The sequence below is a fragment of the Tamandua tetradactyla genome, chromosome 22 (genome assembly GCF_023851605.1).
Source record: "Tamandua tetradactyla isolate mTamTet1 chromosome 22, mTamTet1.pri, whole genome shotgun sequence".
Classification (NCBI taxonomy): domain Eukaryota; kingdom Metazoa; phylum Chordata; class Mammalia; order Pilosa; family Myrmecophagidae; genus Tamandua; species Tamandua tetradactyla.
The window spans coordinates 2007254-2023437 of NC_135348.1; the positions used below are offsets into that span (position 1 = coordinate 2007254).

The window sequence follows — 16184 nt, forward strand, 5'->3', positions numbered from 1 at the left end:
AAATAGCTATGTGGACCAAAACGGGGAGGAGAGAAGAGAATTGAACTAGATAGTCTCCAAAGCTCTTTGAACTCTGAATTTTGAATTCTGCTCTTTTGCTGGAAACCAGAAAAAATAAGAATTAATCAAATATTTAGTTTATCCATGTTACATTTTCTAATAAGATTTTTTCCCATAAAACATGGATCTTAAGAAATACCCCAAAATATTGTTCCAAAATAAAAAAAAAATAAATGTAGGGATACCTAGAATATGTTAAATTTAATCTGCTATGGAATATTTGGCCCATTATGAAAAATACAATGAAACATTTAGAGGAGGAACAGGTACTGCTAGAGCGGGACAGAAGTAAAAGGAAGCTGCACTCGTGTGTAAAAATTTCCATTACTATTTTCAAGGTATTACTTTTTGATTGATTGCCTATCATAAGTGATTTAGAAAACTTGTGAATAAATACAAAGCATTTTTATACCACAATTTTCTGTAATCATTCCTGTATTTTTCTGTCCTTAAGTGAAAATGTTTCTGTAGAGTACTGGAATACAGACTAGCGTACCATTATTAACTGATGGTCACAAATACATCTGTTCAAAGAAATCAATCCCAGGTAGCATTCATTGTTAAGTCCCTATCCTTAGAATCAAAGGCATTTGTAGGAGAAAGGGGCCAACGAAAGATCTGTATGACTAATTAGCAAGAAAAGAAAACTGAAGGAAGATAAATATCTGATATAGTCCACTTTTTTTTTTTAACTAATTTTTAAACTGGAAAACAAACATTACAACTTGGAAAGGATTTGAGGCAATTGTGCCATAAGAAGATTTTCTTTAGGTGGCTAACCAAAGTTTAAAAAGCAAGTAATTTATAAAAAAATGTTTCTGGTTCAGGGCCAACGGTACAGAAATAGTGTATGAGTACCTGGATAACACATGCATTTTGCAGTAGTGCAATTTTATGTACAGATTGCTGATTGTTCAGAGCCCACACAGTTACAACTCCACACTTCAGCAATAACATGACAGTTCCTAAAGAAAACTACTTTCAAAAAAGGCATAACCCAGATGTCCTCTCTTTTGACCAACTCCATGTAAGTTTAGGTATGCAGAAGGGTTTAGATAAATCCAGAGTAAGCCACATGCAACATGTTACTTGATCAATTTCCTAAAATAAGTTTCCAAGACAATGAGAGTAAGATAAGGGAAGAAAACATGGAGGAATGAAGTCCTAATTACTATACATGCATATTCTTTTGACTTTTGCAGATAAGTTACAAACAAAGAAAGGCAAATGAACAATTCATCTAAGAAATTTAACACATTCTTTAGAGTCTTCACCTTGCTGTCATCATCTGTTCACACTCCTCATAGTTTACTGGACCATCACTATCCTGTCTCCTTCCCTGATCCCTTCATGTTAACTTCTCTCCAAGGTTTGTCATCACATGGTGAAGCTCTGACGCACTAATGTCATCACTGCCATCCGTATCCAACACACAGAATGCCTGTCGAATTTCTCCTTCACTGTCTGTCTTTCCCTTTTCTTCATGTCATTGTCAGGAATTCCGGAAAGTCAATACGTGCTATTAGCATCAGCATCCATTTCAATAGTCATCACCTGTAACTGTGCTTACGTGGGATTCTTACCAACAGACTTCATGACACTTCCCAGTTCCTTTGTTGTTAAAGTTCCATCACCATCCTTGTCAAAATGTGCAAGTGTAACCAGTCTGCCCGCAGTTACACAGCCGCTCGACTCCCTACTCTGATATTATCCATTGTTATACTCTAGAATTTCTAAAATCAAAAGTTCTTCATTTTTCTTGTCAATCTGTTTTCTAAAAATAGCATCTTCTGTTAAGTAAATATATATTTGATCTTTGTTCTGTATGATATAAAGGAACATAATATATTGATTGATTATAGAGTCACTAGAATAGTGACTTAGGCTGGAAGAGGTATGAAACCTTATAGGTTAAGTTTTCCAGTATCTCTCCTGATTTGGTCACTAAGTTTGCATGTACATAGTTATTCTGTTTTACTCCCAACAATAGCATTTAATTAGTTCATTGAATAGCATTTCCCCTGGACTACTATGCAGGCAATTTGCAGTATTTCGAAAAAGCATTTGCTTCCTCTGGGCCCAGATAACAAAGAGATTGTCTCATGTGCCAACTTCCAAGGTTGATGGAGACTGTGGTGTTCAAGAGTACAAAGCTAAGGCAGCGGTTAGCAGGAGTGCTGCCAACAATTAGGACATGAATAATGCTATGGCTTATCCACCTTATGCCAGACGCTGGCATTTCTCTCTCGCCCTAGAGTTATCCTAAAGGATGAACAGTTTATTATACAGTAAAGAGGGTGGCACTCTAAGCAGAGGGAAAAGCAAATTCCAAAATCTGAACATGTATTAGAGCCTGGGATGACAGGCCTTTCGGGATAAAATTTACAAGAGGTTAGATGACCAAGATGGACGATTAAATTTCAGATTTGATTATACAAAGAAATAAAGACTTTTATTTAGATCACTTTTTTTAAGATTAGTGGGAAGCCTCAAACCCATATATGTACCCATTACTTCACCATCTTAAAAGGATTTTAAATCATGACTCTTTCACTCTGTATTGTATGCTCACTATCTTTCCTAATTTTTGGAAAATAAACCCTTTACTGTATATAAATTTGACCTTGACACCAGCTCCCATTTCTCCGTCTTATCACAGGAATATCAAGACACTGCCAAATAAGCAGTGGTTACACAATAATCAAACTTAGAACGTATTGAGTTCATATACTGATTGTCAACCCTAAGTGCCATGCAAAAATCAGGTTCACTGAAAACTTATCTCTTTACCTAACGCTACTCAAAATAAACTTCACGAGATCAAATAAGCTTATGTAAGTGAATGTACTTTCTAAACTATAAATATATTCATATTCAAATATACAAATATAGTGCTACTGCCCTTATTTAAAATTTAGAATATGTGCTTATAATTCTAATTTCTTGATTACAGCAGGTTGTATTAATATGTAGACACACCCAATACCCTATCCAAATCAGATGCTGTTATAAAGACTAGCACACCTACCGGCAGATGTTCCTACACATATTACACAATTTCAACTACACTCAGTATAAATGCAACACAACTCTAATTCCATCTGATGAAATGATTGCTTATTTTCTGCCTGATTAGGTTCATGACTGGATCATGGGAAAGTGTCATTCTAAAATGTTATATTCCAGGAGCTCTACTGAATTTTTCTTAGCTCAGTGATGAAAGATGGTTTCTGTTTTAATTTAGAATTCACAAAGATGGGATTATCTTGAGTGCTACTTTTGTCCAAGAAATTATTTGGATTTGGATTTGATTTTTTTTAAACAAACTTTTAACATTATTTCATAACTCTAACACTTTACTTTGGAATTACAGTAATTATTGCCATTCATATAAAAACATAGGAAAATAGGAAATGCATTTGAGGGTAACGGTATTGTAAAATACTGAACTGCAACTGGGCAAATAAAACTGTGTGTGTTTGCGTGTGTGTGATGCCATAAAGCCTCGTTAAAACAGTGGGCTCCAGAATGCCTGCCGCAAATCCCCCATCTCCTACCAGGCATCCTCCTTCAACAATGTGTCAATATATTTTATTTGTTAAATGCGGGTCTTATTTGTTAAACTCACCGAGTTGTTGTGAGGCTGAAGTGAATACACACACACACACACATTATATATATAGTTTAGACCAGCACCTGCCACACAGTAAATAGTAAAAAGAAAAAAAGGAATAATTATTATTTTCAAATATTGTGTTGTTCTGGGGTTGAGATCTCACTTCTAGAACAGTTTAGAGTCCAGACATTCTTGAGAAGCATGTATATACTAAATTTAAGATTCAGCTAGAGAAATAAATGGGAAAGTAAATTAGAGTTTAATGTAGTATCTGATCATCATAGTAGGTACTTCACCCTGGGGGCTGAGGGAGTGGGAATAAATCATTACAGAAGTGAGAGAATTTCCTCATACATTCTAAATATATCCAGATTATAATTTGTACTAGTTATTAATAATATATTCCTTCTCTATTAAAACAGGCAAGCAAGGTCTACATTGCAAACATTTTAATGATTATTACTGAACACATATCTTGGACACTTTTTTACTTCAAACTGCAGTAAGTTAAATAAATGTTTATAATACACAAAGAAAATACAACCAAAAGTAAAACTTGCTTTAAGTGTGTCTTGCATCTAGACCAGTGCTTTGTTTTTCCTTCATATTTTATTTTAGAGCTGCACAAACACACTGAAGAATTTGATCTTTAGAGTACAGCATTTAGGAAATTTAAGAAAAATTTACTCCAACTCGAAGGTTGAAGCAGCCTTTTGAAGGAGCCCAGAAGGAACTACCAAACCCATTGATGATAAGTTGGTGATAACATTCTCTCTTTTTCATTTGAAAGGTGTCCTTGAATGGCCATTTTGGACAAAACTGGTTGTGGTGGCCATCGGCTTCACAGGAGGTCTCGTCTTCATGTACGTGCAGTGTAAAGTCTACGTGCAGTTGTGGCGCAGGTTAAAGGCCTACAACCGAGTGATCTTTGTACAAAATTGCCCAGATACTGCCAAAAAACTGGAGAAGAATTTCTCATGTAATGTGAGCACGGACATCAAGGATTCTGTTGTGGTGCCCGTATCACAAACAGGCACAGATTCGCTGCTATCTGCGGAGGGCAGCCCTCCTGAGGTTATGCCAGTTTGATGGAATCAGATGGGAGTTTCTACACGGAAGAATGTTTGTAGCCTTCAGCCACTACAGAGGACAGAAGTGATCCTGAAGTTTTCACTGCCCTCATCTCCTCTTCTTTCTCCTACTGACTCATCTTCCTTACTTTGCTCAAAAAGGGAAGGAGAAGGAACACCAAATGACCAGGATCCCATGAAGCAGAGTCTGAAGTGTGATGTGGAAATGTGAAGTGTTTGCTGGAGAATGACTTCTAACACAATTAAGAATCACTGGGGCGAGAAATCTTTTAGGCAGTGACTAGAGTAAGAGGACATGAGATGCTCTTCATGTGGGGGTGGGGTGGGGTGGCAGAGTTGAAGAATACAGACCTGAGCTGCAATGTAAGGCCTTATATGTTAACTGTCTCATCTGCAAATAACAAACACATTTGGTTTAAAGCTTAAAGTCTTCTGCATTATCTCTAAGTCACAGTAGAAGCAAACTTGGAGGATGCAGATTTTGGTATTCATACTTTGACCACGAACAGATTCTTATGGCTATAGTTGGGTCTACATGTTTTGAAAGATGCATGTTTTTAAAATAGTTACAATACATGTTTGACGACATTAATACTTGGAATTATGTTTAAATTATGAAGAAAAGATTTTCAGAGAATTTAGGGATTTAATTAGCCCTGTTAAATATCCACAGAAGCTAAAAGCAACTATTGGGGATTACATTTTATCTGGTCTAATAGAAATGTAATATGCAACAAAGGTGGCTCATATATGTACTCTTAAGTTTTCCGGTATTCCCATAAAGAAAAAATGAAAATAAACAGGTGAAATTAATTTTGATATTTGATTGAACCCTATAAACTCAAATTATCCTATAAACCTGTTGTCAAGATAAAAACTATTGAGACATTTTCTGTCTTTTTTATTTGAACTATCTTCAAAATCCAGTATTTTATCCATACAGTACATCTCAACTTGAACTAACATACTGGACAGTACAGCCCCAAAATTAAAGACTAAGTCTCTGCTTCATTTAACAACTGAATGTTTCTAAAAAGCAGTTTAATTCATTATTTTATTCAAAGTCTCACAAATGTTATGATTTCACAAAGCACTAATCAACTACCCAGTGTGAAGGTTTAAACAGAGTTACAACTCCTCCGAAGGGTAAAAAACAAAAGTAGGAAGTATAGAAAGGTAAAGCTGTCTGCCTGTGGCAAAGATCTGATATTAATTTTTTTGCTACTGTCAAGCACTTAGAGACAAAATAAATATTTTTGTTATTAAATCAAATGTATAAGGTCATGAGCTATTTTTTCCCCACTTGAAGAAGTATCAGCTTGGTGGTTCCGACCAAGCATCTATGCGTTCCCTGTTAAAAGCTGACAGAATTTCTCTTTCTCAGTTGGAAAGCAAAAACATTTCACTAACTCTACAATAAGTGATGAATTGAGTTGTTTGAGTTTTTCCAGTTCAGTTGATGAGTGTTTTTTGCATATTCATGTAAAACTGAAGTGAGAATGTTATTGCAGTGAGCTAGATTAATGATCACAGATAGAGTAGCCTGTCCAAGAAAGATGCTGTACATCAACAAGATAATGTGATTTATTTTTGTTAGCTACCATATTTATTATTGTGAGAAGGCAACATGACGGCCATGAAAACCAAAGCATGGGCATCGCATTGTACAAGTCTGGGTATCACATTGATGCACTTTGTAATTAACAGTGTGTTTGTTCTTCACAGATTATCATAGGAAAAAAGAAAAAAAAAGCCTTTTAGTGAAGAGAAAGACAGTGTTAATATTGGTAGTGGCTGACACTGAGTCCAAATGGTCCCAATTTCTAGAAATAAAGAAAAGGTAAACAATGTTAATTTTGTGTGTGTGGTGTGCTTGTGTACTCATGTATATACACAAGAAAAATCTTAACGTTTTCAGTCAGTCAGGAAACAAAAGGTTTAAAAGATATCTTTCTTAAAACTTGCTGAAGGGGTGTGGGATAAAGGCAGAGGCAGAACAAAACAGATGTAATTAAACTGGACCAAACTTTCTGCACAAATAAAGACACAATAAGTGGTGTTTTAAAAAATAGATGAAGCTTTAGAAAACTAAACTTTGTACTCTCTTTCTCTTAAGTTTCTGTTTCCAAGGTTTTAGGTAAGTAACATTCATGAATAAGAAAGCTTTTTACTAATCTATTCTTCCTGTGCATTAGCAATGTCCACAGGTCGTTTACAGAGTTTATTGGGAAAAAAAATCTCGACACCAGCAAGGAAATGTTGACTTTTTTGTTTGATGGAGGGAAAAGGATTATATACCTAATTACCACCAAAATACTGTTTCAATTGTGTATGAATCTAAGCAGGATGGCCAAGTGTATAGCAGTGGGGGATGACTGGCTAAAACAAGGCTTCATTTGTAACAGTGTTATTTCTTAACACTAAGAAAACATCTCTAGAAAGAAAGGCAAGGTATCATTACTATATTAATAACAGATAACAGGGGTTTTAAAACTACACCTAAATTCTGAAAATCAACTTTAATGGGTTTTGACTTTACCAAAATGAGAAAATTAGCACAAGCTCCCTAACAGATTAAAAGTCAATTTGCTTCTGCTATTCTTCTGACCTTTTAAAATCCCTGCTAAACTCCTGAATTTAAATCTTTTCTTTTTCTTTTTTAATGTCCTGCCATGGTTTTTTTGTGGTTCAAACAATCTGAAAGCACTGCATACATTTAAAACCTGGTGTTTCATTAGGATTTTACATTTTGTGTGGCAATAGTACATTTTGCCCTTTTAAACAATGAAATAATGTGGTTTTTTAGCAGTGCTTTTATGGATTGGATATAACCCTCAAAAAAGAAAAATTGCTCTCAGGAATAACTTGCTGGGGGCAGGTTTACCTGCTCTTCTAAGAAATAAAATGTAATTGAAACAAAGAACTGGATTGAAGAATGAACTTCCAGTTATTAAAAACCTTGGCTTTTTACAATCATGAACCTGTGATATTACCAATACCACATACCACAGACATTTAGGCTTCAAATTTTTTAACTAAAAGCTGTCACTTTTACTGTCAATGGTTAAATTGGAAAGGAATGAAAATTCCAGTATTTTTTAAAGTTTCGTCCAAAAGAAAATTAAGCTTAAGTACAAAACAAAAATGATCCCATCAACCCAAGAGGCCTAGAGAAGCTGCAGGTATATATTAAGGGAGTCTTTCAAAATATCCCACCTAGTTAAATCTCACTCTGAGCTTGAGCTGCATGTTATATGTGATGGTCCCAGGGAGATGGCCTCAGTTTTGTTTTATCTTCTTTTGCAAAAGGTCCTTAAATACCCCCAAAACAGCTATTCTTTGGCTAGAAAATTAGCTCATTAGAGCAATGACATCACTATGAGAAATTATAATGGAGGCAGGGAAGATTATTCTATCCACAAAAACATAGTTTACCTTTCCTTGCCAGTTTATATTTTGGAACAAAGTGGAGTTCTTAAAATTTGTCATTATTATTGTTATCATAGTCGTTATATAATAATTGTGTAAAGCTTACATCTTAATTAAGAAAGATGAAAACCTTTTTTCTTAAGTCAGCCCAATGGTGCTATTTTACATATCAATACAGCTGAAAGGAAGTACTGTTATTTTGGGCTGCAGTGTTTCCTCTACAACTGAAGAAAGCCCATTTTGAAAGTGAACATTACATTAAAACAAACAAGGAAAAATTATTTTGACTGTACAATTTTTGAGATTGGGCATTTGTAACTGTTCTGGTTTTACCTGATTCTCTTGCATTAACAATGTTTTGTGGATAACGTGTACTAAGACAAATTAAGGAAAATATTCATCTGTGAAACTTTGTATATTAAAAAAAGTGATCCAAGCCTTTGTTGTTGTTTCTATACTTTTTGCCTAAATTACTGGGATTTCTGCAGATTTCTATATGTAGGATTTGAACAGAATTGAGTATTGTTGAATCAATTGATTAAAGATTTTATAATGATCTGCATTTTTAAGCAGGGTTTGAACATATGCATAATTATTTTAAGGCAAATATATGTTGACTAACCCTTGATATTGTGGAAAGGAATAAATAAATGAATTAACAAATGGAAATAATCTATACAGATTTTCAAAACCTGTTTTAAAAAATTAAGAAAAATCACAGTGGGATCCAGAGGAAGATTTTCTCATCAATACATTTGGATATAGAAAAGTAAGGATAGAAAGGCATTTTTCCTACTGGGAGGTAATAAAAGACTAGATTTAGATAATTTCATGGATAATAAAATTAAAAGACAGTGGAATTCAGTTTTAATCTAAGAGTTTTGGTGATAAGAATAAAAAAAAATGTCTCTTATCAAAGCCCCAATTTCTAATCCAAAATGCAGGGTTGAATAGACTGCCTGGCCCATAGTTCCTATTAGACTTTCTATTAGACCACTAATTGTATAAATTCATTCTCCTGCCCAAACTGGATGTCTGAATTCTTATAACCTTATCCCATCTCCTGAAATTACAGCAAACACTCCAAAATCACTAATCATGGTCATACACTGGGTACTGTAATAGAGATTACCACAGAACATAGAAAGGATGTAGGGGTAGAGATGCTTTAGATAAAGAGACTATTTTAAAGCTGAGACCTGAAGGATGAGAAAAAATGTCAGTCTTGCAAAACTCAGGGGACTAGCAATGCAGGCAGAGGGAACGGCAAGCTCCAAAGTCCTGAGTGGGAAATGCCTAGCAAGATTCAGCCAGTTTCTTATTTAGACACAAAAGAATGATGAACCAATATGCTAGCTCCATGCATGTCTTTTCTCACAAAATGACACCAGAAGGAACCAGATGACAGGTTGATGCAACACAAGTGGTAGGCACCCTGTTCTGAGGAGCCGATTTCAAGCTGTAGCTAGACAGTTTCATAGCCTATAGCCGTACTCTTAAGGGAAGCAAGATGGAAAGCTTCACACTCAAAAAAGTTTCAGAGTGATGAGAAACTGTCTCACTACATCCTCCCTGGAGAGTATAGAAGCAAATGAGGAGAGTCCTTGAGGCGGTTCCTCACAAGTCTCCCATGGTCTCGTGTTCCAGGAAGAGCAGAGGTACAGCACTGTGCAACCAAGCCTGGTCTGAGGGTGGATACATGCAAGGTCATGAAGGTGCCAACACAGAATTGCTCCATTACAAATAGTAGTTTGGCTCCTTGCAGGAACACGCAGCCAGCCAATGAGTCTGGAGGGCGAGTGGGCACAAGCTGAGGTTGGAGAGGTAGTCAGGAATCGGATCATTTAAAGCCTCTTTGGACATGACATAGAAAATGAATCACATTCAAAATGTGATGGGAAGATATTGTAAGGATTTGAGCAAAGTAGTGACATATTTCTATGTACATTTTTAAAATTCATGTGCTACTCTGAGAATTTATTAAAGAGCAACAAAATTGGTGGCAGGAAGTCCTGTTAGGAAGCAACTACCTTTACTGTTTGAACAGGCAAAACACGCTGGCTTAGGAGAGTAAAAAGTGGAGATGGCCTGACATGGTCTGATCTGTAGCTTATCTTGGAAATAGAACCAGAAATATTATCTAATTAGATTGGGGGAATGGCATGGAAGAGAGATCAAGGATGATAGCAGGTTTCTGGCCTGAAAAGTTGTGGGGAAAACCTGGAAACAATGAAAGTCACTGATAAAACAAGACAGTAGGATCCAGAACACAGGTTCTGGATTTACCTTTGAAAGGAGAAAAGATATGACATCCATTACGAGTTTCTGTCTCAATTATACATAAAAGGTCAACAGCTGAAAGTTGAGGGTTCAAAAGCTAATATTTAAGTGGAGCTATCAAGTAAGAAAAAGGAGTCTAATAACCACCTCAAAGCTTGAAACGAAGTTAGAAAGGCAATATAGTAAGGCAGCTAAGCAGTATTGGGAATCCACTTGATATCTGTAAATAGGAATTTTAAAGTCTGTTTGACATTCTCCAGTTATGTTTAGCTGCTTGGAAACAGGCATGAAAACAGTAGACAACTGAGTTTTAACTGATCTGGGTTTTGAAAGAGGAATCCTACATGTCAGCAGGAAAAGGAACTGAGGGCATGTGTTTCCAGGCAAAGGCTGTGGATTCTTTTGCCCGATGCCTTCAATAACCAACTCCTGAGAGAGCAGGGCTTCAAAGAGTTTTATTACTTGGCGAAACAGTCGAGCAGACTTCCTATCAGCCCAAAATCTGTCTCCCTGAACTGCAGTAATTCTGATAGATTTATTAAAGAAAAAGATGGGCAGGGTTTAGGTTATGAACACAGTGGCCCCAGATGATGCAATCAGAGGTGATCTGATTACTGAGCATGTGCAGACTGATGACATGCTTAGTCACAGAATGGATGAAAGAAAATGGCAGAATGAGGTACAGGTGATTTGCAGGTTTAAATCTAAGCTACTGTGCACGTCAGGCAAATCCAGTCATTTTGGTTAGATCCAGTCTCGATTATAAATAACTTTGGACTTGGGGTGGGTTAGTTCTACGTTGACTCAAAACCCTTAATTAATAGACATTTGGGGCTGCCTTTAGTGATTACAAGACTCTAAAGCTGAAAAACTGGATAACTGGGTACAAATGAAGGTTAGTCACAAAGTTTTTACAGCCACAGGGGCAGAAGATAAAGGCTATCCAATCATTATCAGAGATCAAGGCAACTGGATCACAATTTAGAGATTTCAGGTATTTCCCTTTGTCTACCCCAATATACCAGAAAGCAAAAAGGAGTATCTATATGATGATTCAGTAATCAAAATCATCCCTTAAATCCTGATTTCTCGGTTACATATGGAAGGAAGCAACTGTGGGCTAACAATCTTAAGAGACGATGCATAGCAAAAAAGGAAGGTCAAAGAATTGTAGAACTTCAGCAAGCAGTGGAAAAAGGTAAGTGATATTGCAAGGAAAATGGAATGTTCAATACCAAGTTTACAATAGGAGTTTCAGGTGCTAATAAGGATCCTAGTAAGACCATGAGAGTGCCAGATAGGATGGAAACAAAAAAGACTGAGGAGGGGAAAAGAATTGTAACAAAAAAGGTTATCAGTGGCTGAGTTCAAGTAACAGTAGAAAGGCTGCTGTGGAGGCTACTCGTAGGTACTTCAGCTAGATACTGTTATTTATCGTGCTGTGCTAAACCCCAATCAAGACCATTCCTGCCAACCCTAAAGAACATCTAGGGCTTTATCTGAGATTCTACAAAGATTCCATGCAATGACTACTTTCCAGAAGCCTACAACCTCCAGATGGGTTCCTAGGAAAGGTAAGTACTGAAACCCAGAGGTGCCAGCCAGGAGTGACATGACATTGATTAGTATAACCCTAAATGGAAAATGTAAATTCATTCACTCAGCAAATATTGAACTATTCTGGTGTCCAGAGTATAGCTTATTAGGTTTTCTGCTTCGAAATACAGAGAAAACCAGCTTGAGGGGGAAGACTATTTCCCTTTTCCATAAATTATTCATTTAACAGGATGGCTTTTTAATATCAGACCAGATAAAACAGTACTTATTCACTTTACCGTAACTTATGACTTAGTTTTTACAGTCATTTTGAGACTAAATATGAACCAACAAAAAAGGAAAATTTCCAATGATTAAAGAGAGCTGAACTCGCATAATAACAAGATCATACTTTTACACAAATTACTAGAGGCAAATCAGCATCAGCTACATCACTGAGAATTAAATAATTGGAACCTTAGGAACTGAAAATGTGTAAATAAATTTAATTTTTCATAAATAAGTTTTAACACTTTAGACTATTAATAAAGACAGTTGACATCTAGTTAACTTCATACAACACTTTTTTCTTCTCTTGAAAATACTCAAATATGATTCCATTGTTCTTTTAGAAAATAGACTAAAAGATATGTTGCATTTAATGAGCTCCAGGAAGAACATTCTATTCCATTCATGTTTTTTCTGACACTTGAAACACTGACTTGTATGTCAACTTAACCTACCTCTTGGAGGAAAAAACAAAACTCTACCATTAAAGATATAGGTCATTTATGTTAACCAATTTTGCTATGTTTCCACAAACAAAACCTATTTTTCACAATGAGGAAGCAGAAAACAATACATAATCAAAAGGATCTATCCTGAAATTATCTCCTTAGAAGATGTTCTAGTTTACTAGCTGCCAAAATGCAATATATCAGAAATGGAATGGCTTTTAACAAGGGGAATTTAATAAGTTGCTAGTTTACAGTTCTAAGGCTGAGAAAATGTCCCAATTAAAACAAGTCTATAGAAATGTCCAATCTAAGGCATTCAGGTAAGGACAGCTTGGTTCAAGAAGGCCAACGAAGTTCAGCGTTTTCCTCTCAAGTGAGAAGGCACATGGCAAACAGAGTCAGGGTTCCTCTCTCATCTGGAAGCGCACATGGTGAACACAGAGTCATCTGCTGGCTTCTTCTCCTGGCTTCCTGTTGCATGAAGCTCTCCGGGAGACATGTTCCTTCTTCATCTCCAAAGGTCACTGACTGGTGGACCCTCTGCTTCTCATGGCTACATCATTCTGCTCTCTCAGCTCTTATTTTCTCCAAAATGTTTCTCTTTTATAGGGTTCCAGTAAACCAATCAAGATCCACATAGAATGGGTGTAGATGTCTCTATCTACCCAGTTCATTGAGTCACATCTCTGTGGAGATAACTTAATAAGTTTCCAACAGATAGTGCTGAACAGGGATTAGAAGAAACCACTGCTCCCACAAAATGGGATTAGGATTAAAACATGGCTTTTCTAAGGTGCATACATCCTTTGAACGGGCACAGAAGGTAAGAGATTATGTATGGGATACAAATGATTTTTTTTAACCAATAAACTCTGGCTCAGAAGATGGCAAATATGATTAATGTAAAATCCAACAGCCTTTAAGAATTTCACGTCAAATTCTTCCCTATATTATAGCAAAAGAAAATGGGTTTGATATTCAATAGGATTAGTGTGACTCTATTCTGAAAGACAGCTTTGCCATCAAAACAGCTGGAGAAGTATCCACAGGACCCTTTTAGAAAGAGAATGCCTTCCATGCCCCAAACTGTGAGATTAGGCAGTTGTCAGTAAACATGAGGTAAAGAATTAGAACGTTTTGTCCTTATTCATATCACATCGTCCTGGAAATTCAGGTTAAATGTGTTTTGCAGATCACTTCATATCCACCTTAGCATGATAGTATAAATGATAAAGCAATCTTGTTTTTTAAGAGAAAACCACAGCATCATTTTTAATGGCTCCAGATCTTTGTTCTGGGAGCTGTTTTTTGTTTATTTGTTTGTTTGTGTGTTTTTAAATACATGGGCAGGCAGGCACCGGGAATCAAACCTGGGTCTCCAGCATGGCAGGTGAGAACTCTACCAATGAACCACTGTGGACTGCCCCATAACATCACTTTTGAAACTACAAACGGGATTCTCTTCATGTAAGAGAATGATCTAAAGCAAATTCCTGTAGCTAGGCAATGTTTAAAATCTTCAGTGAGTATAACCTGAAGCTCTTAGATTATTAATTTTAAACTCAAAGACAATTAGGCCACTGCAGTCATTTCCTCATCCGAGTCTGTTTCACCGTTTAGCTGCAATTCCTCTAAATGTTTATCTACAGTTGTAACATTTTTCCTCTTGCACTTCTTGGGAGCTGCATCTTTAGCACAGATTTTTCTCATTTTAATGTTTGGCAGTTTCTTCAGATCAATATCCCATTCCCTAGATAAAAGAAAGAGTACAGAGTGTTCAGGAAGAAAGTGGGGAGTTAGACGGAGAAGCAGGAAACTATCAATGTTCAAATCTCTGAATGTAGAAGAAAGTTGATACATTGATAGTGGATTCAAGAGCACTAGAAAGAAATAACATACTTAAAAAAATTACTTCCCAAGAACCGAGGCTTGCTTTTTCCATATTCCATACAGTACATTCTCCTTAATCTACACTAGCAGTAACCACACAGAGAATAAAACATAGCCAAAACTTTAAAAGCAACACAAAAAGGTATTAGGCAGAAGCCACAGGGTGGCTCTACTCGACTCTGTTACGCCCTCTATATGAGTATCTGCCTCTATCAGGCCATAAGGAATCGAGAAACTCCAAAGGAGGAATATATGCTCAGAAAAGGTTATTTTTTTCCCCATCACAGCTAAGTTTCAGTTATCGAACAATTTTATTCTTATAATAAAATCTTCCTGTTTTTCAACCTCTGTATTTTCTGTGCCAGTCTTTATGTTTAAATACTTTGGAAGCAATGCGAAGATTGTTCAAAGAACTGAACTCTAATCAGCAATACTAACAGAGTTTATTTTAATCTCTTCTCTGGCTTCTGGCTTTGAGGGAGGCAGAACTTACATTCAATTACATTGAATAAGGGACATTCATATATATATGATTTAACAATGTTACGGGCAAAAAGTATTTAAGGTATAAAAAAAATTTTAAGCCCAAGTTGTACACGAGCTAAAACTGCATTTTAAACATGATAGATAAGTTCTATTATAGTTATATAAATTGTTTCTCTGAATTCAGAAGTTTAAAAATACTATAAAATAAGCTTAAGGGTTCCAAAGAATATGACTCTAGTTCTAAATTTATCTAAATTCAATTAACGTAATAGTCAGACCCATTAATTGCTGCAGACCAATTACTCACATTAATAAAGATTATTTTCTAAAGACAGAGAATCTATGCCTGAAAAACGCAAAAACTGAAATTCTGCTCAGCAGTCTCCCTGGTCAGCAAAGAACAGAATCAGAGAGGCCACTGAAGGAACGAACCCCTTCTCTGGTATCACTCACTACTAAACATCCTGTTCCCCACAAGAGGGTGCTGTGAAACAATTCAGGAGACATGACTCTAAAATCAACCAATCCGTTAACATTTTATCCTTTTAAAAGTAGGAATCGGGGAGGAATAAGTACAATCAAGTTATTTAGAATAATATTAGTAAGATATTTTAAAGTGTTTTAAAATATTTCGAAAAATACATGAAAGGTGTACTGTGTCACTATCATTTCAGTGTCCCTTCGTTGTTTCAAATAAAAAGTTGTGGAAATTCTTACTTTCTCTGAAAAAAAAGAGAAAATATTGAAAGAAGCCTCATTTTTTCTTTTAGCTCTAATGCTTAAATTCAAAAGGGTAGAAAGTTTACGTTTCATGCATTTTTATATGCAGGGAATAACAAAAGTGAGAGACTCACCTAAAAGTTTTCAAATTACTTGCATCTACAATGTCTGGGATCTCTGGGAAAGAAAATAATTTATATCCATTAGGCAATGCTTTCTAAATTACGTCATTGCATAGTAATTATTCTCATTCATTATCTCAGATACAACAAATAATAGACAGCAAGAATACTCAAAGCAAACAAAATTTCAAAGTAAAAGCAAGTTTTGTAAGCATAA

General features: G+C 35.8%; 2 protein-coding genes and 1 pseudogene across 6 annotated transcripts in view; 1 reads left to right on the forward strand and 2 right to left on the reverse strand.

The window, feature by feature from the left end:
- MARCHF1 (membrane associated ring-CH-type finger 1) overlaps positions 1–8815 on the forward strand; it is an 894978-nt gene extending 886163 nt beyond the window's left edge. For all 4 annotated transcript variants that reach the window (XM_077139613.1, XM_077139616.1, XM_077139614.1 and 1 more), the window contains one exon: positions 4467–8815. In XM_077139613.1, coding sequence (XP_076995728.1) covers positions 4467–4765 — 299 coding nt within the window. In that variant the 3' untranslated portion in view covers positions 4766–8815. The remainder of the gene's footprint in view (positions 1–4466) is intronic.
- Positions 1263–1671, reverse strand: LOC143666183 (calmodulin pseudogene; annotated as a pseudogene).
- Positions 8816–12495: 3680 nt separating the features above from the next.
- The window catches only part of TMA16 (translation machinery associated 16 homolog), a 34180-nt gene continuing 30491 nt past the window's right edge, over positions 12496–16184 (reverse strand). For both annotated transcript variants that reach the window (XM_077139618.1, XM_077139617.1), the window contains 2 exons: positions 15980–16022; positions 12496–14499 (listed from right to left, as the gene is read on the reverse strand). In XM_077139618.1, the coding sequence (XP_076995733.1) occupies positions 14322–14499; positions 15980–16022 (221 nt within the window). In that variant the 3' untranslated portion in view covers positions 12496–14321. The remainder of the gene's footprint in view (positions 14500–15979; positions 16023–16184) is intronic.